The sequence below is a fragment of the Oncorhynchus kisutch genome, linkage group LG17, assembly GCF_002021735.2.
Source record: "Oncorhynchus kisutch isolate 150728-3 linkage group LG17, Okis_V2, whole genome shotgun sequence".
Classification (NCBI taxonomy): Eukaryota; Metazoa; Chordata; class Actinopteri; order Salmoniformes; family Salmonidae; genus Oncorhynchus; species Oncorhynchus kisutch.
The window spans coordinates 53,658,904-53,680,234 of NC_034190.2; the positions used below are offsets into that span (position 1 = coordinate 53,658,904).

The 21,331-nt window shown below is 44.3% G+C and overlaps 1 protein-coding gene across 1 annotated transcript; it reads right to left on the reverse strand.

Moving 5' to 3' along the window:
• Positions 1-696: 696 nt before the first annotated feature.
• Positions 697-10,497, reverse strand: mapk13 (mitogen-activated protein kinase 13). The gene is made up of 12 exons (XM_020506197.2): positions 9,546-10,497; positions 8,929-9,058; positions 8,599-8,657; positions 7,864-7,969; positions 7,659-7,688; positions 6,193-6,240; positions 5,993-6,107; positions 4,069-4,140; positions 3,618-3,697; positions 3,350-3,428; positions 2,513-2,686; positions 697-2,288 (listed from the first exon to the last, which is right to left on the reverse strand). The coding sequence occupies exons 1-12, from the start codon at positions 9,656-9,658 to the stop codon at positions 2,203-2,205; spliced, it is 1,092 nt and encodes a 363-aa protein (XP_020361786.1). The 5' UTR covers positions 9,659-10,497; the 3' UTR covers positions 697-2,202.
• Positions 10,498-21,331: the final 10,834 nt, after the last annotated feature.

Below are 21,331 nucleotides of genomic sequence, written 5' to 3' on the forward strand. Positions count from 1 at the left end.
GCAACTGCTTGGCCTCCGACCAGTAGGCACTACAGAGGGTAGTGCGAATGGCCCAGGACATCGCTGGTGCCAAGCTTCCTGCCATCCAGGACCTCTATACCAGGCGGTGTCAGAGGAAGGCCCTAAAAATTGTCAAAGACTCCACCCACCCTAGTCATAGACTGTTCTCTATGCTACAGCAACGACACGCGGTACTGTAGGGCTCAGTCTAGGTCCAAGAGGCTTCTAAACAGCTTCTACCCCCAAGCCATAAGACTCCTGAACATCTAATCAAATGGCTACCCAGACTATTTGCATCCCGCCCTCTTTTATACCGCTGCTACTCTCTTTTGTTTTCATCTATGCAGTCACTTTAATAACACTACCTACATGTACATATTACCTCAACTAACCAGTGTCCCCGCACATTGACTCTGTACCGGTACCCCCCCCCCCCTGTATATAGTCTCACTATTCTTATTTTAGCTCTTTAATTACTTCTTACTTTTATTTCTTATTTGTATTTTTTTAACTGCATTGTTGGTTAGAGGCTTGTAAGTAAGCATTTCACTGTAGGGTCTACCTACACCTGTTCTATTTGGCGCATGTGACTAATAACATTTGATTTAAGAATAATACTTAATGCAAGGTATAGGATTTTGCATGTTTTTTTAGATGAGTTAGGTTAGAGAAAAGTGTAGCATTCAGAGACCGAAGTAAGGATGTATGAATAATTGGCCATTTATTGAGAAAACAAAGTCCCGATCACATACAGTTGAAGTCGAAAGTTTACATTCGTCATTAAAGTCATTAAAACTCGTTTTTCAACCACTCCATAAATTTCTTGTGAACAAACTATAGTTTTGGCAAGTCAGTTAGGATATCTACTTTGTGCATGACACAAGTCATTTTTCCAACAATTGTTTACAGACAGATTATTTCACTTATTGTATCACAAATCCAGTGGGTCAGACGTTTACAAACAATAAGTTGGCTGTGCCTTTAAACAGCTTGGAAAATTCCAGAAAATGATGTCATGGCTTTAGAAGCTTCTGATAGGCTAATTGACATCATTTGAGTCAATTGGAGGTGTACCTGTGGATGTATTTCAAGGCCTACCTTGATGTAACTATTTGGTCATAATAACCATTGTTATGTTTGGAGGAAAAAGGGGGAGGCTTGCAAGCTGAAGAACACCATCCCAACTGTGAAGTACGGGGGTGGCAGCATCGTGTTGTGGGGTAGCTTGGCTGCAGGAGGGATTGGGGCACTTCACAAAATAGATGGCTACATGAGGAAGGAAAATGATGTGGATATACTGAAGCAACATCTCAAGACATCATCTCAAGTTAAAGCTTGGTCGCAAATGGGTCTTCCAAATGGACAATGACCCCAAGCATACTTCCAAAGTTGTGGCAAAATGGCTGAAGGACAATAAAGTCAAGGTATTGGAGTGGCCATCACAAAGCCCTGACCTCAACCTACAGAAAATATGTGGGCAGAACTGGAAAAGCGTGTGCGAGCGAGGAGGCTTACAAACCGGACTCAGTTACACCAGCTCTGTCAGGAGGAATGGGCCAAAATTCACACAACTTATTGTGGGACCCAAGTTAAACAATTTAAAGGCAATGCTACCAAATACTAATTGAGTGTATGTAAACTTCTGACCCACTGGGGATGTGATGAAAGAAGTAAAAGCTGAAATAAATTATTCTCTCTACTATTATTCTGACATTTCACATTCTTAAAATAAAAGTGGTGATCCTAACTGACCTAAGACAGGGAATATTTACTAAGTTTAAATGTATTTGGCAAAGGTGTCAGTAAACTTCCAACTTCAACTGTACATTACATTTAACTCATCTTTAATATATCAACTATTAGAAAAAGAAAACCATACAGTAAGACCATTAAACATCGGGTATGATAAAACATGAACAATTGTGATACGTAGAGGGAACAATGTACTAATTCACCGATGGGTGGGGAGGTGGGGTTAAATTTGAAACAATCTGACTGCTGAAACACTGATCGACCATTACAAATTAGGCCAAAAGAGACAGACGGCACAATGTAGCTCAATACTCCCCAATACGAAATTCAACCACAGGCTTCATTTAGAAAATAATTATGACAGGATTGTTTCAGGGGCAACATGGTGTAAGGCCTACTGCCGTTTGCTGGTGTGTGGTAGCAGTGTTTTCTGATATCACAAGCATGGAATCACGGAGAAATTGTCAGTGTGTTTCGCCTCTTGGAGTCCCGTCGTGGGAATGGCACAAAGCTCTTCACCTCTTTGAAGGATAACCCTAGGAGAAGGGCAGGCAATGGAAAGGCAATGAAAGAGTTGAAGGGTAGACAATGAAATACAATACATTGCAACAGAATTATGTGGGTAAACACCTAAAGTAGCTTTATAATTAAACACATTGTTACATTGTGACACTGACAGATCACAGACACAAAAAACAGAAAGTGATTAAAAAAAATGTTTTTTTACTTAAAATTAAACATTAAAATACTTTGCACTTACGCCTCCAATCCTCCAGAGGCAGCGTGGCATTGTCGTGACTGTCATCATATGGCTGTGGCTCAGGGCAGTCCTCTGGATCTCTCAAGCCATCAAAATACGGGTGTGTCAGAGCACTCTCAGCAGTAAGCCGAGTCTCACCATCCAAAACCAGCATCTTCTCAAGAAGGTCAATCGCTGGGAGAGCAGTTAAATAGAGAATGAAAACCAGAAATATGCCACAAGTTGGCGAACTTATTGGCCACACAGAGATGTAAATAAAAATGCATACGCATTCATCAATTGTCAGTTAAACAAATGTCAACTTTTCCATACAAGTTGAATCCTTACAAAGCTGGACATATTGCGCAATCATATCAGTTTGCCATCATCTTTCAACAGATGACTCCCATCGGAAAACCATTCTCAAGCTGCAATTTTCCTACAATATCTCTGCGTGGACCTATATATAGCAATCAAACTAATGTATAATGCCACTAAATGTATTACACATTTAGAGTACCAGTAAAAAGTTTGGACACACCTATTCAATCAAGGGTTTTTTCTTCTATTTTCTACAGGGTGGCTACTTTTAAATAAATATATATTTGATTCTTCACACTTTTTTGGTTTCTACATGATTCCGTATGTGTTATTTCATAGTTTTGATGTCTTCACTATTATTCTACAATGTAGAAAATGGTAACAATAAAGAAAAACCCTTAAATGAGTAGGTGTGTCCAAACTTTCAACTGGTACTGTACAAATTGTACATTTAAGTCTGAATCACAGCATTTCTAATGTGTAACAATAAATAACGTATGCACTTAGCATCATCAAATCAATAGCATTTTAACTCACCCTGTGCACTTGCTCTGGGGAACAACTTAGAGAAGTCTTTTCTGGGAAAGTGAGGGAGGGACCGCACATAGCTTTTTGCCTATCAGAAGACAGGAAGAGATAAGAAAATAATTAGTTCAAGGACCCTGACTGAGGAGTTTATTGTTCATACTCCAATTCAAAAGACAGGCACTTTCCAATTCAAAAGAAGGGAATTATGCACAATTGTCAAAATATACAGTTCAAAGTATCAAGCATATGATCAGTGATATCCAGGTGCCAACTCTACCTCCTGACTGTCCAGTTTCTGAATGAAGTCAGGACCGGGTACTCCAGTTACTTTCATGATCTGAGTCAGCTGATCCATGTCTGGGAGTCAAGGGTTAAAGTCAAGGTCACTCAAGCCCAACACATTCATGTTCATATCGGTAGTTTCTCCAAACAATTTCAACAAAAGCCATGTCATAGATTACCCCTTTCCCATAACTGTACTGCACATGCCATAGCAAACTCTTCTTCTTATTTGTTTTCATGCCTGTAGCTAACTCTACTGGGCGATAGAAGTGTCGGCTACGCTACAACGCACACAGTATGGGACGACACTAATCATAGATGGGTTTGTCATCCTTTCATTCTCCGTCCTTGATAAATAGCTGGCTTGGGTCAGGTCACAGACTACGTGGTACAGACACGATACGGATTTGAAAGAAAAAAAAACAAGTAGAATAGTAACAGGATACAGTCTTTCCCTTTGAAAAGCGTCTTCCCATTGATCATCTCTCCCATGATACAGCCCACAGACCAGATGTCCACTAAAATGGAGGAACAGACATAATCAATTAAATAGTGGCATCGAAAACAAATTCACAACAAAGCCACACCTTGCTGTTTGCTCAAGGGACTGCAATCTCAAAGCAACCCTGTGTAAAGGATTGAGTGTGGTAGTATTATGAGACAACTTGACTCCAGGGCCAGGCAACTTGGACTAACCAATAACAATGATAACACAGCACTGATTGTCAACAACTATCATGCACAATGTGGCAAATATTGTAAAAGGGCGCATACAGAACCTTATATTACACAGAGCCTTTTTACCTCAATAGTTACTGTGTTAAGACTACTGTAATTACACTCTACTAAGTAACAAAGTACACTGTTGTGTATAAACACACTAAGGCAAGAAAATCCACTGTAAATGTCAAGTGTTACCCAAATCAAAACACATTGCACAAATGAGATGAAAGTAGACGGTCAGCTCTGTAATGTTTGAGGCTGTACGTAGCACTATGTCAGCGCCGTAACATAACCAAAAGTATGTGGGCACCTACTTGTCGAACATCTCATTCAGAAATCATGGGCATTAATATGGAGTTGGTCCCCCCTTTGCTGCTAAAATAGCCTCCACTCTTCTGGGAAGGCTTTCCACTAGATGATGGAACATTGCTGCGGGGACTTGCTTCTATTCAGCCACAAGAGCATTAGTGAGGTCGGGCACTGATGTCGGGCGATTAGACCTGGCTCGCAGTCGGTGTTCCAACTCATCCCAAAGGTGTTCGATGGGGTTGAGGTCAGTGCAGGCCAGTCAAGTCCTTCCACACTGATCTCGACAAACCATTTCTATATGAACCTCACTTGCACGGTGGCATTGTCATGCTGAAACAGGAAAGGGCCTTCCCCAAACTGTTGCCACAAATTCAGAAGCACAGAATTGTCCAGAATGTAATTGTATGCTGTAGCATTAAGATTTCCCTTCACTGGAACTAAGGGACCAAGCCCGACCTGTGAAAAACAGCCAAAACCATTATTCCTACTCCACCAAACCTTACAGTTGGCTCTATGTATAGTGGCAGGCAGCGTTCTCCTGGCATCCGCCAAACCCAGATTTGTCCGTCAAACTGCCAGACGGTGAAGCGTAATTAATCTCTCCAGAGAACGCGTTTCCACTGCTCCAGAGTACAATGGAGGCAAGCTTTTAAGCACTCCAGCCAACACTTGGCATTGCGCATGGTGATCTTGTGTGTGGATCGTCGGCCATGGAAACCAATTTCACGAAGCTCCAGACAAACAGTTATTGCGCTGCCGTTGTTTCCAGAGGCAGTTTGGATCTCGGTAGTGAGTGTTGCAACCAAGGACAGACAATTTTTACACGCTTCAATACTAGGCAGTCCCGTTCTGTGAGCTTGTGTAGCCTACCACTTTGCGGCTGAGCTGTTGTTGCTCCTAGACGTTTCCATTTCACAATAACAGCACTTACAGTTGACTGGGGCAGCTCTAGCAGGGCAGAAATTTGACGAACTGACTTGTTGGAAAGGAGGCATCCTATGACGGTGCCACGTTGAAAGTCACTGAGGTCTTCAGTAAGGCCATTCTACTGCCAGTGTTTTTCTATGGAGATTGCATGGCTGTGTGCTAGATTTTACACACCTGTCAGCAACGGGTGTGGCTGAAATAGCTGAATCCACTAATTTGAAGGGGTGTCCACATACCTTTGCATATAGTGTATCAGGCTGCATGTAAAACATTCTGGCGGCTCTGTAATGTTTCACGCTGTACATAAGTCTGTCAGCTCTGTAGAGTTTCAGGTTATTACGAAGCTGAGCATAAGACTTCGGGATGGATGAGGCCGAGAGTGAAAGTTTTTAATAGATATGATTGTCTTGCCAGTCTGGGTGTAGTGCATCCAGTTTAGAATGACCTCTGGTGCCCGGTACCAGCGGGTCACAACATAGCCCGTCATCTCCGCCTCGGCATGGCGAGCAAGACCAAAGTCCAGGATCTGCAAAGCATAATTTTACACATTATCTTAGGAATCTTCCCCAATAGAATTATTTATCTAATGAACTTGTATTCATGTCACAAACCTTTAATTCACAGTCTTGATTGACAGCCAAGTTACCAGGCTTCAGGTCCTGCAAAAAAAAAATTTGACAAACGAAAAACATTGAGGGTGGCCCTTGCGTGCCTGAGATTAAGACATTAAGGGCAGACACAATACATAGATGTTGATTGCATATCCATATCCACTGTGGGCCTGCCCTATTTCTCTTATCGTTTATGCCCAAACAAACGCTTCCATTCACCATTAATTCCAAATAAATATGCACATTAGTACATACATGGGTGTGTCTTTACAATTCTAGACATGCATGGAGACAGAGGCATATCGGAAAGAAGGCCTTCTCATCCTACATGTTAGGACAGGGTTAGCCATAATGACTCAATGTCTATGGTTCTTTAAAATACAGTGGCTGCAGATCCAACTTTTCCCAGACCTTTTTTCCCCCCTGTACTAAACCTCCCGTATCTTCTACACATGTACGGATAACGTTCCATTTGATCTCAATCAGTTTCATGGGGATATGCATGTAGATCTTCTTGAGTTATACAGTGTTGTTTCAAAGTAGCCTTCAGTGTTGTTTTGAATAATGTACAGTGGCCGAATCGTAGAGCAGATGGTGTTAAACTGTACCATAACCTACCTGTGTATTTTGCCTAGTGGCGCACACTGTGAGTTTTGGCTATATGAGAGAAAAATGCGGTGGTGTTTTTGTCTTACAGTGATTTGATTAGATTTTTTAAGATCCCCATTAGGCGACAGCTAGTCTTACTGGGGTCAGACAAAACGAAAAACACAACAGACAAAAGACTTTACAATTTCCATACATTTAAAAACATTAAACGTGGCCTCCCGAGTGGCACAGCGGTCTAAGGCACTGCATCGCAGTGCTAGAGGCGTCACTACATATCCGGGTTCAATCTTTGGGCTGTGTCACAGCCATTTCGCTCGAGCGACTCCTTGTGGCGGCCAGGAGCACGCATGCCGACTTCAGTCCGGGTTAAGTGAGCAGTGTGTCAAGAAGCAGTGCGGCTTGACGGGGGTCACGTTTCGGAGGGCGCGTTTCGGAGGACGCTTGGCTCTCGACCTTCGCCTCTCCCGAGTCCGTACGGGTGTTGCAGCGATGGGACAAGATCGTAACTACCAATTGGATAAAGGGGTATAAAGTAAAAAAATGATGGTCACATGGGAGATATTCTATGCTATTACAGCTGGTTCTGTTATGTAGAATACTATTATTATGCGATCTTGCAGACATTGATTCAGCTTTGTTCTAACTTCATGAAACGAGCACCATTTGCCAGATTAGCTTGTTCTCTACGAGTAGAGCAGAGACTGTGCATGAAGTAGATAATAAACACATTCGCCGGATCTTCGGGACCGAAGATCTACTGCCACAGCCTTTAAAATAACATTTTCATGAGCCACAAACAAAATAGAGCTGTTATAAGATGCTGTGGCGAGGTCTTACCAACGGCGCAGCCAACTTACCCTGTGGATGATGCCAGCTTTGTGAATGTACTGCCATGAAAACAGAGAAGACATCATTATTAAGCGCTATGATTAAGCACTGCAACGGTAATTAACTAAGCGTAACATTGAATTGAATATAAACAGAATCATGTTGCAAAAGATTTGCAGCACCAGAATCCACATTTCTTTTAAGACTACTTTTTTTGTGCACAAACAAGCTCACCCTTAGTCCACACAGCATCTGATAGACAAGGAACTGCACTCTGTCTTCAGTGAGAAGTCCTTTGACTTTGGAGAGGTCGGTGAACATGTAAGGCATCACCAGGTAGCTGTGGAAAGACAAATCACTCCATCTATCGAACTCCTCAACACCTATATGGACTTAAAAATGACACCCGAGTTGCATTCAGTGGTGTACAATTTTACAGAATCACCCGACAGAAATAGTACTAGAACAGACATGCTTTTGTCATATAAGAGAGGGAATCACGTCAGCTCAGCACAATATGCATCTGCAACATTCAGAATGCTGCTCCCTTCTCTACGTTGAGTCTAGGTCATAGGGAGTTGAATTAACAAGGCACACCTGTTAACAGAAATGCATTCCAGGTGCCTCATGAAGCTGGTTGAGAGAATGCCAAGAGTGTGCGAAGCTGTCATCAAGGCAAAGGGTGGCTACTTTGAATAATCTATTTCATAGTTTTGATGTCTTCACTATTCCACAATGTAAAAAAAATAAAAAATAAAAAAACTTGAATGGCTGGGTTTCTGTATAGCACATTGAGATATCAGCTGATGTAAGAAGGGCTTTACAAATACATTTGATTTGAATAAGTAGGTGTGTCCAAACATTTGACTGGTACTGTATATGAGCCCCGCCAAATCACCAAAGCCATTCTCTGCCTCTGACTGCAATAGGCATTACTCTGTGTCTGTTTTCACTGTGGTAAATACTCACAAATCTGTGAATTCATCAAGCCCAGCAGCAGGAGTAAACACATCCAGAAGTCCTATCACCTGAAGGAAGTTTGCACATGAGAGAAGAAAAACAAGTTGTAAATCCCACGAGAGGGAGAGAGGGAAATGGCTACTGCCATCTTATGCCAGCTATCGCTATTAGACTGATATTGTATGTCAGCTTTGTATGCCAGTGTCTTGGATCAGTTTGCTGATTAGGTTATGTAAAATCTGTGAAGAGCAACACATCGTGGGTGGGGATATGTGAGTCAAGGAGACTGGAGGGATAGAAGACAATGATCGTGCCAGGATGTGTACAGTCCATACTCACATTTTCATGTTTCATGTGCTTGAGCAGTCGAAGCTCCCGATAAGCCCTCTTTGCAAAAATCTCAGACTGGAAGGGCCGGTGAAGCTTCTTAATGGCCACTTTCTCAGTGGTTTTCACATTTATTACCGAGCTGAGGCAGAGAAAATACTGTTGTTGCATAAAATATACTCAGGAAATGTGGCATCATCCCTTAGGAGAATGATAGTTAAAAAAAATACTGGTCAATTATAAGGCCTAGGCTGCTGAATCAAAGTGATAAATTCACATTAACAGCACATGCTTTCATTTGTTCAGACAAAGACTATGCCCAACATTGTGCCTCAACATGTTCACTGAAGCACTGCAACAAGTATTGGCAGGAAAAGCCAGGCATTTGCTACTACACTATATCCGCCTACACAGTGCATTTGATTTATTGGTATTGGTGCCAATTGGTGATTCATATAAGTGTAGAGTGAGCGAGGTTGACAGATATTTTGTAACATTGTAGGAATTGATGCAAGTGATACAACATTTCCAGAGCAGAATAAACTCGCTCTTTCCCTCTGTATGATTGCCCTGTCAAGTACTTGACAACACACCCCAGCTTTGGATAGCGCCCATCGTCAACAACTTACCATACGGAACCGTACGCCCCTGTCCCAATTTGCTTCAATCGCGTGTACTTCTCCGGCACTTCCCATATCGTGCTGTTGATCTCCTCTCGGGTGTACTGTGTCTGTGACTCCATGTTGTTGCAATATGGTGAAAATATGATCCGCAAAGGAAATTTGCGCACGACTCCTTTCCCCACCTCCTACGCGCTCTTTCTACAACCACTTAAAAAGGTCACGATATACCAGTCGATCTAATTGTCTACTCTGTCAGTTGCTCACTTAACAGTGCTGTTTGCCATGATACTTTGTGTTACAAGAGTTGTGGATTGAGTGACCGTATCCTCCTATTTACTATAGCCTAGCAGCAGCCTATCCCATCCTCAAAAACACATATGACGACCCAGTAATAGTAATCATCATCGTGCTGTTTGCCTGCTAGGAGATCTTGCTAAAACATGTCAGCTGCTATAACTCCGGTTTCCGCTCACACCCATACACATTGAGCTCGCCAGTTTGTAGTCATAAAACCCGGATATGCGTTACCTCTGGTTCGTTCAGCCAAAGATTATGGATATACTGGCAAGCTACTCTCCGCCCTAACAATGGGAGTTGTTGTCTACAAAGCGGCATGGCATCCTTTCTAGGGAGTGGTGGATATCTCATTATTTTAATCAATATTTGAATATCCGAAGATGGTTGTTGACATCAACCACCTGTATTTAATGGTATGCTACTAGCCTCATGTCATGAATATGCATAGCCATATCGACAACTCCGATATTTTCTCAAAGTTGCCGAGATGTCACGTGTCGTACTTGTATCAGTACACTCGTATCAACTTAAGCATTACGAAACTTCTACTCAATCAAATAAACCTCACGTAGCAAATAAGCCATTAAATGTAGTGTTTTACCAAATTCGACACTCATTGAACTCCTTACAAAAACTCCTTGCTTGGTGGGCGAAACAACGAAAACCGCCACCTGCTGGAGGGAGACAGGTTTTCCGCCAAATTGGGGCCTCTTCCGCTTCCTCTCTCGTTCAGTCATCCCTATGGAAAAAAATGAATGGGGAAAGAATAGGGTTTTGGAATAAACGCCGAAAATAAGGTATGAGGTTAACACAGATTTGATCAAATTTGTTCTATAAAATAGCCTAATAGCAGTCAGTTAATATAACCATTATGAACTATGAAGCCTTTATGTGCTTTTTTTATTACATAAATTCTTCAGAATTCACAAAGTTACTTTAGCTGATGAAGATGATCTTATAGAACCACTGGTGTAAAGTACTCAAGTAAAAATACTTTCATGTACTTAAGTTGTTTTTGGGGTATTTGTATTTGTACTTTACTATTTATATTTTGGACAACTTTTACTTTACTACATTGCTAAAGAAAATGTATGTTTTACTCCATACATTTTCCCTGACACCCAAAGTACTATTTTGAATGCCTAGCAGAACAGCAAAATGGTCTAATTCACGCACTTATCAAAAGAACATAGTCATCCCTACTGCCTCTGATCTGCTGGACTCAATAAACAAACATGCTTAGTTTGTAAATTATGTCTAAATGTTGGAGTGTGCCCCTGGCTGTCCTTAAATAAATAAAAAACAAGAAAATGGTGCTGTATGGTTTGCATAATATAAGGAATTATACTTTTGATACTTAAGTATATTTTAGCAATCACATTTACTTTTGATACTTAGGTATATTTTAAACCAAATACTTTTAGACTTTTACTGGGTGACTTTTACTTCAGTCATGTTCTACTAAGTTTTCTTGACTTTTACTCAAGTATGACAATTGGGTACTGAATAGAACAAAATGAACAAGATCTCCTAAGCCTGTGTTTGCCACAGAACTTTTTTCGGCGTTCATCCAAAAACCCTACAAAAATGCCATTCGTTTTCCCCATAGATTTTGTCCAACGAACCACGGCGGAGTTATCGCCTACAAAAAGATGCCATGACTATTTCTCTCTAAAGGCAGTAGGTGGGTGTTACTGTAGGCCTACTTGTTATGAATGATTAACCTCCATATTATTACATTGCTATTGCAATAGTAGCCTAGTAAAAATGAATAACATCCTATGAAAATGAAGTCTAATTAATGATGAATCAATTAGGCCTATTTGCTTGATTTAATTTAGTCATTTTTATTAAAGGCTAATAATACTGTAGTGAAAATGGCGACTCAAACAACAGCGGATATTTGCTCTTTATTGTCACATGCTCATATGTCAGTCTTATTAAAACTGCAGAACTGGCAGTGGACATGCTCAAACGTTTATTAACAACACTAGAGCACTTAATGGGATATTCCTGGATTTTGGCATTGAAGCCCTTCATCTAGTACAATGACTGGAAGTTTAAGGTATCTGCTTGCAGTTACCATGGACTTCCAGTCATTGCACTATTGCTAGTTAGCAATTGCACCCCGAGACATGAAAATGGCATCCACAAGTTCATCGAACTATGGGGAAGTAGATAAAGGGCCAAAATCCGGAAGTGTCTCAACACTTCCAATCATGAGTGGCCAAAAATAACCAACTGAAGCCACGCATCCACGAAACCACGCCTCCCAACCTGAGGAGGCCTTGACGTTACATTGCCTCTTAATCTCGGGTAGCCATACCTAGAAATCAAATAGTTGTCACACCTTTGGCGGTCTGGAGAATTTTCTAGGCTATTAGCCAAAATCTCTACAATGATTCACTGGCTTCCAGCAGCTATATTTTTTATTGGTTGTTACTTTTCAAGAACCCTCCCCCACATGGCTGTAGAAGGGGCGCTGTGTCTTATGTTCGTCACTGTTTTCTGACCGGGTAGGACACATTTTGCAGAGTTGTTACGTATACTAGTTTGCAACATTGCAGAAAATTGAAGAAAACCTGGAGGTAAAACATAATTCTGTTTTGCCTGAAGTGAGCTTTATACACAAAATCGAGTCAATGAAGGCATTACAACTCCTCTGCTTGAACACTCTACAAAAAAAAGAGACGTTATGGTGTGTGGTACTCCCGAGTGGCGCAGCGGTCTAAGGCACTGCATCTCAGTGCTAGAGGCATCACTACAGATTCCAGGCTGTATCACAACCGTCCGTGATTGGGAGTCCCATAGGGTGGCGCACAATTGCCCCCTCTGACAATCTAGTGACTTTTCAGAAAAGGATACAGACACATCTTAACTTACAAATGGGCACATTTAGAAGTCTAAGGGGGACACTTACTCTGGTACAGTCCAATCAGTCTTAGGGCCATGGCCTTTCATACTGTAAGAAATACCAGTGTGGCTGTTATTGTGGATATATTAAATTATAACAACCATTTTGTACTCTCTGCTACTGTAGAACTACACACCTACTTATTCCAGGGTTTTTCTTTATTTTAACTATTTTCTACATTGTAGAATAATTTTTTTATTTCACCTTTATTTAACCAGGTAGGCAAGTTGAGAACAAGTTCTCATTTACAATTGTGATCTGGCCAAGATAAAGCAAAGCAGTTCGACACATACAACAACACAGAGTTACACATGGAGTAAAACAAACATACAGTCAATAATACAGTAGAAAAATAAGTCTATATACAATGTGAGCAAATGAGGTGAGATAAGGGAGGTAAAGGCAAAAAAAAGGCCATGGTGGCGAAGTAAATACAATATTCATTGGCAGTCATTGGCAGCAGAGACCTGGAAGGAGAGGCGGCCAAAGGAAGAATCGGTTTTGGGGGTGACCAGAGAGATATACCTGCTGGAGTGCGTGCTACAGGTGGGTGCTGCTATGGTGAGATAAGGGGGGACTTTACCTAGCAGGGTCTTGTAGTTGACCTGGAGCCAGTGGGTTTGGCGACGAGTATGAAGTGAGGGCCAGCCAACGAGAGCGTACAGGTCGCAGTGGTGGGTAGTATATGGGGCTTTGGTGACAAAACGGATGGCATTGTGATAGACTGCATCCAATTTATTGAGTAGGGTATTGGAGGCTATTTTGTAAATGACATCACCGAAGTCGAGGATCGGTAAGATGGTCAGTTTTACGAGGGTATGTTTGGCAGCATGAGAGAAGGATGCTTTGTTGCGAAAAAGGAAGCCAATTCTAGATTTAACTTTGGATTGGAGATGTTTGATGTGAGTCTGGAAGGAGAGTTTACAGTCTAACCAGACACCTAGGTATTTGTAGTTGTCCACATATTCTAAGTCAGAACCGTCCAGAGAAGTGATGCTGGACGGGCGGGCAGGTGCAGCGATCTGTTGAAGAGCATGCATTTAGTTTGACTTGTATTTAAGAGCAGTTGGAGGCCAGGGAAGGAGAGTTGTATGGCATTGAAGCTCGTCTGGAGGGTTGTTAACAGTGTCCAAAGAAGGGCCAGAAGTACACACAATGGTGTCGCCTGCGTAGAGGTGGATCAGAGACTCACCAGCAGCAAGAGCAACATAAATGATGTATACAGAGAAGAGAGTCGGCCCAAGAATTGAACCCTGTGGCACCCCATAGAGACTGCCAGAGGCCCAGACAACAGGCCCTCCGATTTGACTCACTGAACTCTATCAGAGAAGTAGTTGGTGAACCAGGCGAGGCAATCATTTGAGAAACCAAGGCTATCGAGTCTGCCGATGAGGATGTGGTGATTGACAGAGTCGAAAGCCTTGGCCAGGTCAATGAATACGGCTGCACAGTATTGTTTCTTATCGATGGCGGTTAAGATATCGTTTAGGACCTTGAGCATGGCTGAGGTGCACCCATGACCAGCTCTGAAACCAGATTGCATAGCGGAGAAGGTGCGATGGGATTCGAATTGGTCGGTAATCTGTTTGTTGACTTGGCTTTCGAAGACCTTAGAAAGGCAGGGTAGGATAGATATAGGTCTGTAGCAGTTTGGGTCTAGAGTGTCTCCCCCTTTGAAGAGGGGGATGACCGCAGCTGCTTTCCAATCTTTGGGAATCTCAGATGAGAGGAAAGAGAGGTTGAACAGGCTAGTAATAGGGGTTGCAACAATTTCGGCAGATAATTTTAGAATGAAAGGGTCCGGCTTGTCTAGCCCTGCTGATTTGTAAGGGTGCAGATTTTGCAGCTCTTTCAGAACATCAGCTGACTGGATTTGGGAGAAGGAGAAATGGGGAAGGCTTGGGCGAGTTGTTGTGGGGGGTACAGTGCAGTTGACCGGAGTAGGGGTAGCCAGGTGGAAAGCATGGCCAGCCGTAGAAAAATCAATTCTTGATTATAGTGGATTTATCGGTGGTGACAGAGTTTCCTATCCTCAGTGCAGTGGGCAGCTGGGAGGAGGTGTTCTTATTCTCCATGGACTTAACAGTGTCCCAGAACTTTTTTGAGTTTGTGTTGCAGGAAGCACATTTCTGCTTGAAAAGGCTAGCCTTGGCTTTATTAACTGCCTGTGTATATTGGTTTCTAACTTCCCTGAAAAGTTACATATCACGGGGGCTGTTCGATGCTAATGCAGAACGCCATAGGATGTTTTTGTGTTGGTTAAGGGAAGTCAGGTCTGGAGAGAACCAAGGGCTATATCTGTTCCTGGTTCTAAATTTCTTGAATGGGACATGCTTATTTAAGATGTTGAGGAAGGCATTTAAATAAATAAAAACAGTTATCCTCTACTGACGGGATGAGGTCAATATCCTTCCAGGATACCCGGGCCAGGTCGATTAGAAAAGCCTGCTCGCTGAAATGTTTCAGGAAGCGTTTGACAGTGATGAGTGGAGGTCGCTTGACAGCTGACCCATTACGGATGCAGGCAATGAGGCAGTGATCGCTGAGATCTTGGTTGAAAACAGCAGAGGTGTATTTAGAGGGCAAGTTGGTTAGGATGATATCAATGACCGTGCCCGTGTTTATGGCTTTGGGGTGGTACTTGGTAGGTTCATTGATCATTTGTGTGAGATTCAGGGCATCAAGCTTAGATTGTAGGATGGCTGGGGTGTTAAGCATGTTCCAGTTTAGGCCACCAGGAACCACGAACTCTGAAGATAGATGGGGGGCAATCAGTTCACATATGGTGTCCAGAGTATAGCTGGGGGCAGAGGGTGGTCTATAGCAGGCGGCAACGGTGAGACACTTGTTTTTAGAGAGTTGGATTTTTAAAAGTAGAAGTTCAAATTGTTTGGGTACAGACCTGGATAGTAGGACAGAACTCTGCAGGCTATCTCTGCAATAGAACGGCCAAAGGGGGCGGTGTTGCAATCAATCTTGTCTGAAAATGTTGTAGTTAGGGATGGAGAATTCAGAGTTTTTAGTTGTCTTCCTAAGCCAGGATTCAGACACGGCTAGGACATCAGGGTTGGCAGAGTGTGCTAAAGCAGTAAATAAAACAAACTTATGGAGGAGGCTTCTAATGTTAACATGCATGAAACCAAGGCTATTACGGTTACAGAAGTCATCAAAAGAGAGCGCCTGGGATATAGGAGTGGAGCTGGGTAATGCAGGGCCTGGATTCACCTCTACATCACCAGAGGAACAGAGGAGGAGTAGGATAAGGGTACGGCTAAAAGCTATGTATAATAGTGAAGACATCTCAACGAGGAAATAACACATATGGAATCAAGTAGTAACGAAGAAAATGTTAAACAAATCTAAATATATTTTAGACTTTAGATTTTTCAAAGTAGTTTGCCTTGATGACGGCTTTGCACTCTTGGTATTCTCTCAACCAGCTTCATGAGGAATGCTTTTCCAAATGTCTTGAAGGAGTTCCCACAGATGCTGAGCACTTGTTAGCTGCTTTTCCTTGAATCTGCAGTCTAATTCTGTAAGGGTCCTGTGTGTAGCTGGAGCTGGTGTAGAGAGTCAGGCGCAGGACAGCAGATATGCAGATACTTTACTCAAAAAGACAAATATACAAAGTAACATCACGAGCCCACAAAGACAGACCGAAATACAATAAACAATCACTCACAAACACAACATGGGAAACAGAGGGTTAAATAATAAACAAGTAATTGGTTGAGTGAAGCCAAGTATAATAAACAAAGACAGAACAAATGGAAAATGAAAAGTGCATCGGTGGTGGCTAGAAAGCCGGTGAAGCCAAACGCAGCCCGAACAAGGAGAGGGACTGACTTCGGTGGAAGTCGTGACAGTACCCCCCCTAGCTCTAGCAGCGCTCCGACACCGACCTCGGGGACGACCCGGAGGATGAGGCGCAGGCCGATCCGGATGAAGACGCTGGAAAACCCGCAGCAACGAAGAGTCCAGGATGTCCTCCACCATGTCCTCCACCGGCGCCCAGCAGTACCCCTCCCACTCCATGAGGTACACCTCGAGTCCAGGATGGCTCGAACAGCATACGTCCGGATTAATACGATAATCTGGGGGAAGCTGTAACCTGTAGCATATCTCGTTCAGTCACCTCAGGACTTTAAATGGCTCCCCAAACCGCGGACCCAGCTTCTGGCAGGGCAGGCAGAGGGGCAGGTTTCGGTTCGGGACCGTACCCCTCCCACTCCATGAGGTACACCTCGAGTCCAGGATGGCTCGAACAGCATACGTCCGGATTAATACGATAATCTGGGGGAAACTGTAACCTGTAGCATATCTCGTTCAGTCACCTCAGGACTTTAAATGGCTCCCCAAACCGCGGACCCAGCTTCTGGCAGGGCAGGCGGAGGGGCAGGTTTCGGTTCGGGACCGTACCCCTCCCACTCCATGAGGTACACCTCGAGTCCAGGATGGCTCGAACAGCATACGTCCGGATTAATACGATAATCTGGGGGAAGCTGTAACCTGTAGCATATCTCGTTCAGTCACCTCAGGACTTTAAATGGCTCCCCAAACCGCGGACCCAGCTTCTGGCAGGGCAGGCGGAGGGGCAGGTTTCGGTTCGAGAGCCAGACCCGGTCCCCCGGTGCGAACACCGGGGCCTCGCTGCGGTGGGGGTCAGCGCTCGCTTTTTGCTGCCTCACGGCCCGTTGTAGGTGCACATGGGCGGCGTCCCAGGTCTCCTCCGAGCGCTTAAACCATTCGTCCACCGCAGGAGCTTCAATCTGGCTCTGATGCCAAGGTGCCAGAACCGGCTGATACCCCAGTACGTACTGGAAAGGAGAGAGGTTAGTGGAGGAGTGGCGGAGTGAGTTTTGAGCCATCTCTGCCCAGGGGATGAACGCCGCCCACTCCCCCGGCCTGTCCTGGCAATATGACCACAGAAACCTACCCACATCCTGGTTCACTCTCTCCTCCTGCCCGTTACTCTCGGGGTGAAAACCTGAGGTGAGGCTGACCGAGACCCCCAGACATTCCATGAACGCTCTCCAGACCCTGGACGTGAACTGGGGACCCTGATCAGAAACTATGTCCTCAGGCACCCCGTAGGAAGACGCGTGTGAACAGGGCCTCCGCAGTCTGTAGGGCCGTAGGGAGACCGGGCAAGGGGAGGAGATGGCAGGACTTAGAAAACCGATCCACAACGACCAGGATCGTGGTGTTGCCCTGTGAGGGAGGAAGATCCGTCAGGAAGTCCACCGATAGGTGCGACCACGGCCGTTGTGGAACAGGTAGGGGTTGTAATTTACCTCTGGGCAGGTGCCTGGGAGCCTTGCACTGGGCACACACCGAGCAGGAGGAAACATAAACCCTCACGTCCTTGGCCAAGGTGGGACCACCAGTACTTCCCACTAAGGCAACGCACCGTCCGACCGATGCCAGGATGACCAGAGGAGGGTGACGTATGGGCCCAATAGATCAAACGGTCGCGGACAGCAGACGGAACGTACAGGCGTCCAGCCGGACACTGGGGGGGAGTGGGCTCTGTGCATAACGCCCGCTCGATGTCCGCGTCCAGCTCCCACACCACCGGCGCCACCAGGCAAGAGGCCGGAAGTATGGGAGTGTGATCCATTGACCGCTCCTCTGTGTCATACATCCGGGACAGTGCGTCTGCCTTAGCGTTCTGGGAACCTGGTCTGTAGGATAGAGTGAAAACAAAACTGTTAAAGAACATAGCCCACCTTGCCTGGCGAGTCTCCTCGCCGCCTGGATGACCTCCAGATTGCGGTGGTCAGTCCAGATGAGAAAAGGGTGTTTAGCACCCTCAAGCCAATGTCTCTACGCCTACAGAGCCTTGACAACAGCCAGCAGCTTCCGGTTCCCCACATCATAGTTTCGGATCCGGATGAGCCAGCACAGGAGCCGAGGTAAACAGAGCCTTCAGGTGACCAAAAGCCCTGTCCGCCTCAGCCGACCACTGCAGCCGCACCGGTCCCCCCTTCAGCAGTGAGGTAATGGGAGCTGCTACCTGACCAAAACCCTGGATAAACCTCCGGTAGTAGTTGGCAAACCCTAGAAACTGCTGCACTTCCTTTACCGTGGTGGGAGTCGGCCAATTACGCAAGGCTGAAATGCGGTCACTCTCCATCACCACACCTGACGTGGAAATGCGGTACCCTAAGAAAAAGACGGACTGTTGGAAGAACAGACATTTCTCAGCCTTGAGGTACAGTTCATGCTCCAACAGTCAACCAAGCACCCTGCGCACCAGTGACACATGCTCGGCGCGTGTAGTGGAGTATATCAGAATGTCGTCGATATACACCACTACACCCTGCCCATGCAGGTCCCGTAAAATCTCGTCAACAAAGGCCTGGAAGACTGATGGAGCATTTATCAACCCGTTCGGCGTGACGAGGTACTCATAGTGCCCTGAGGTGGTATTAAATGCCGTCTTCCACTCGTTCCCCTCCCAGATACGCACCAGGTTGTAAGCGCTCCTGAGATCCAATTTTGTGAAGAAGCGCGCCCCGTGTATTGACTCGATCGCACTGGCGATGAGAGGCAGCGGGTAGCTGTACCTCACAGTGATCTGATTGATACCTCGATAGTCAATACACGGACGCAGACCCCCATCCTTCTTCACAAAAAATAAACTTGAGGAGGCAGGTGAAGTGGAGGGCCGAATGTATCCCTGCCCCAAGGATTCGGAGACATATGTTTCCATAGCCACCGTCTCCTCCTGTGACAGAGGATACACGTGACTCCTGGGAAGTGCTGTGTCTACCAGGAGATTTATCACACAATCCCCCCGTCTATGAGGTGGTAATTTAGTCGCCCTCTTCTTACAATAAGGAAGAGACTGATTCTCTCCTTATGACCCTCCTGCGTAACCATGTCTAGTGGAGCGGGGGCCTCCCTAATCAGCCCTGACCCTAATGGTTGACTATCTAGGGCGTGCACAGGGAATGGCATATCCACAGGAACAAGGGGGATCCCTAAACTATGCGCCTGAATCTACTAGCGCCTTATGCTGGGAATGCGGGGAAAACTCAGGAAATGAAATAAACACATACATGTGAGCAACAGTGGGCTCTGGGTAAGCCTGGTGCCGACTCACCTGGGGTGACACGATAGTCCCTGAGGAGTCGAGGCAGCATTGGTTGAGTGAAGCCAGGTGTGTAAGACAAAGACAGAACAAATGGAAAATGAAAAGTGGATCGGCGGTGGCTAGAAAGCCGCTGACGTCGACCACCGAACGCAGCCCGAAGTAGGAGAGGAGCAGACTTCGACGGAAGTCGTGACAAATTCATCCCGAACCATCTCAGTTGGGTTGAGGTCATCTGATGCAGCACTCCATCACTCTCCTTCTTTGTCAAATAGCCCTTACACAGCCTGGAGGTGTGTTGGGTTATTGTCCTGTTGAAAAACAAATGATTGTCACAAGTCCAAACCAGATGGGATGGTGTATTGCTGTGGTAGCCATGCTGGTTAAGTGTGACTTGAATTCTAATTACATCACAGACAGTGACACCAGCAAAGCACCCCCTGACCCTCACACCTCCTCCTCCATGCTTTATGGTGGGAAATACACATGTAGAGATAATCCGTTCACCGGTGGTTGGAACCAAAAATCTCAAATTTGGACTCCAGACCAAAGGACAAATTTCCACTGGTCTAATGTCCATTGCTCGTGTTTCTTGGCCCAGGCAAGTCTCTTTTTATTATTGGTGTCCTTTAGTAGTGGTTTCTTTGCAGAAGTTTGACCATGAAGGCCTGATTCACACAGTCTTCTCTGAACAGTTGATGTTGAGATGTGTCTGTTACTTAAACTCTGTGAAGCATTTATTTGGGCTGCAATTTCTGAGGCTGGTAACTCTAATAAACTTATACTCTGCAGCAGAGGTAACTCTGGGTCTTCCTTTCCTGTGATCTGTGTGATCTTCACGTCATAAAGTAATGATGGACTGTTGTTTCTCTTTACTTATTTGAGCTGTTCTTGCCATAATATGGACTTGGTATTTTACCAAATAGGGCTATCTTCTGTATTCTACCCCTACCTTGTCACAACACAACTGATTGGCTGAAACGCATTAAGAAGGAAAGAAATTCCACAAATGAACTTTTAAGAAGGCACACCTGTTAATTGAAATGCATTCCAGGTGACTACCTCATGATGCTGGTTGAGAGAATGCTAAGAGTGTGCAAAGATGTCATCAAGGCAAATGGTGGCTATTTGAAGAATCTCAAATATAAAATATATTTTGATTTGTTTTAACACTTTTTTGGTTCCCAAATGATTCCATATGTGTTATTTCATATTTTTGATGTCTTCACTATTATTTTACAATGTAGAAAATAGTTTTAAAAATTAAGAAAAAACATTGAATGAGTAGGTGTTCTAAAACTTTTCACCAGTGGTGTACATGCAGGTAGAGTTATTAATGTGACTATGCATAGATAATAACAGAGAGTAGCAGCAGTGTAAATGAGGGGTAGGGGCAATGCAAATAGTCTGGGTAGCCATTTGATTAGATGTTCATGAGTCTTATGGCTTGGGGTAGAAGCTGTTTTGAAGCCTCTTGGGCCTAGA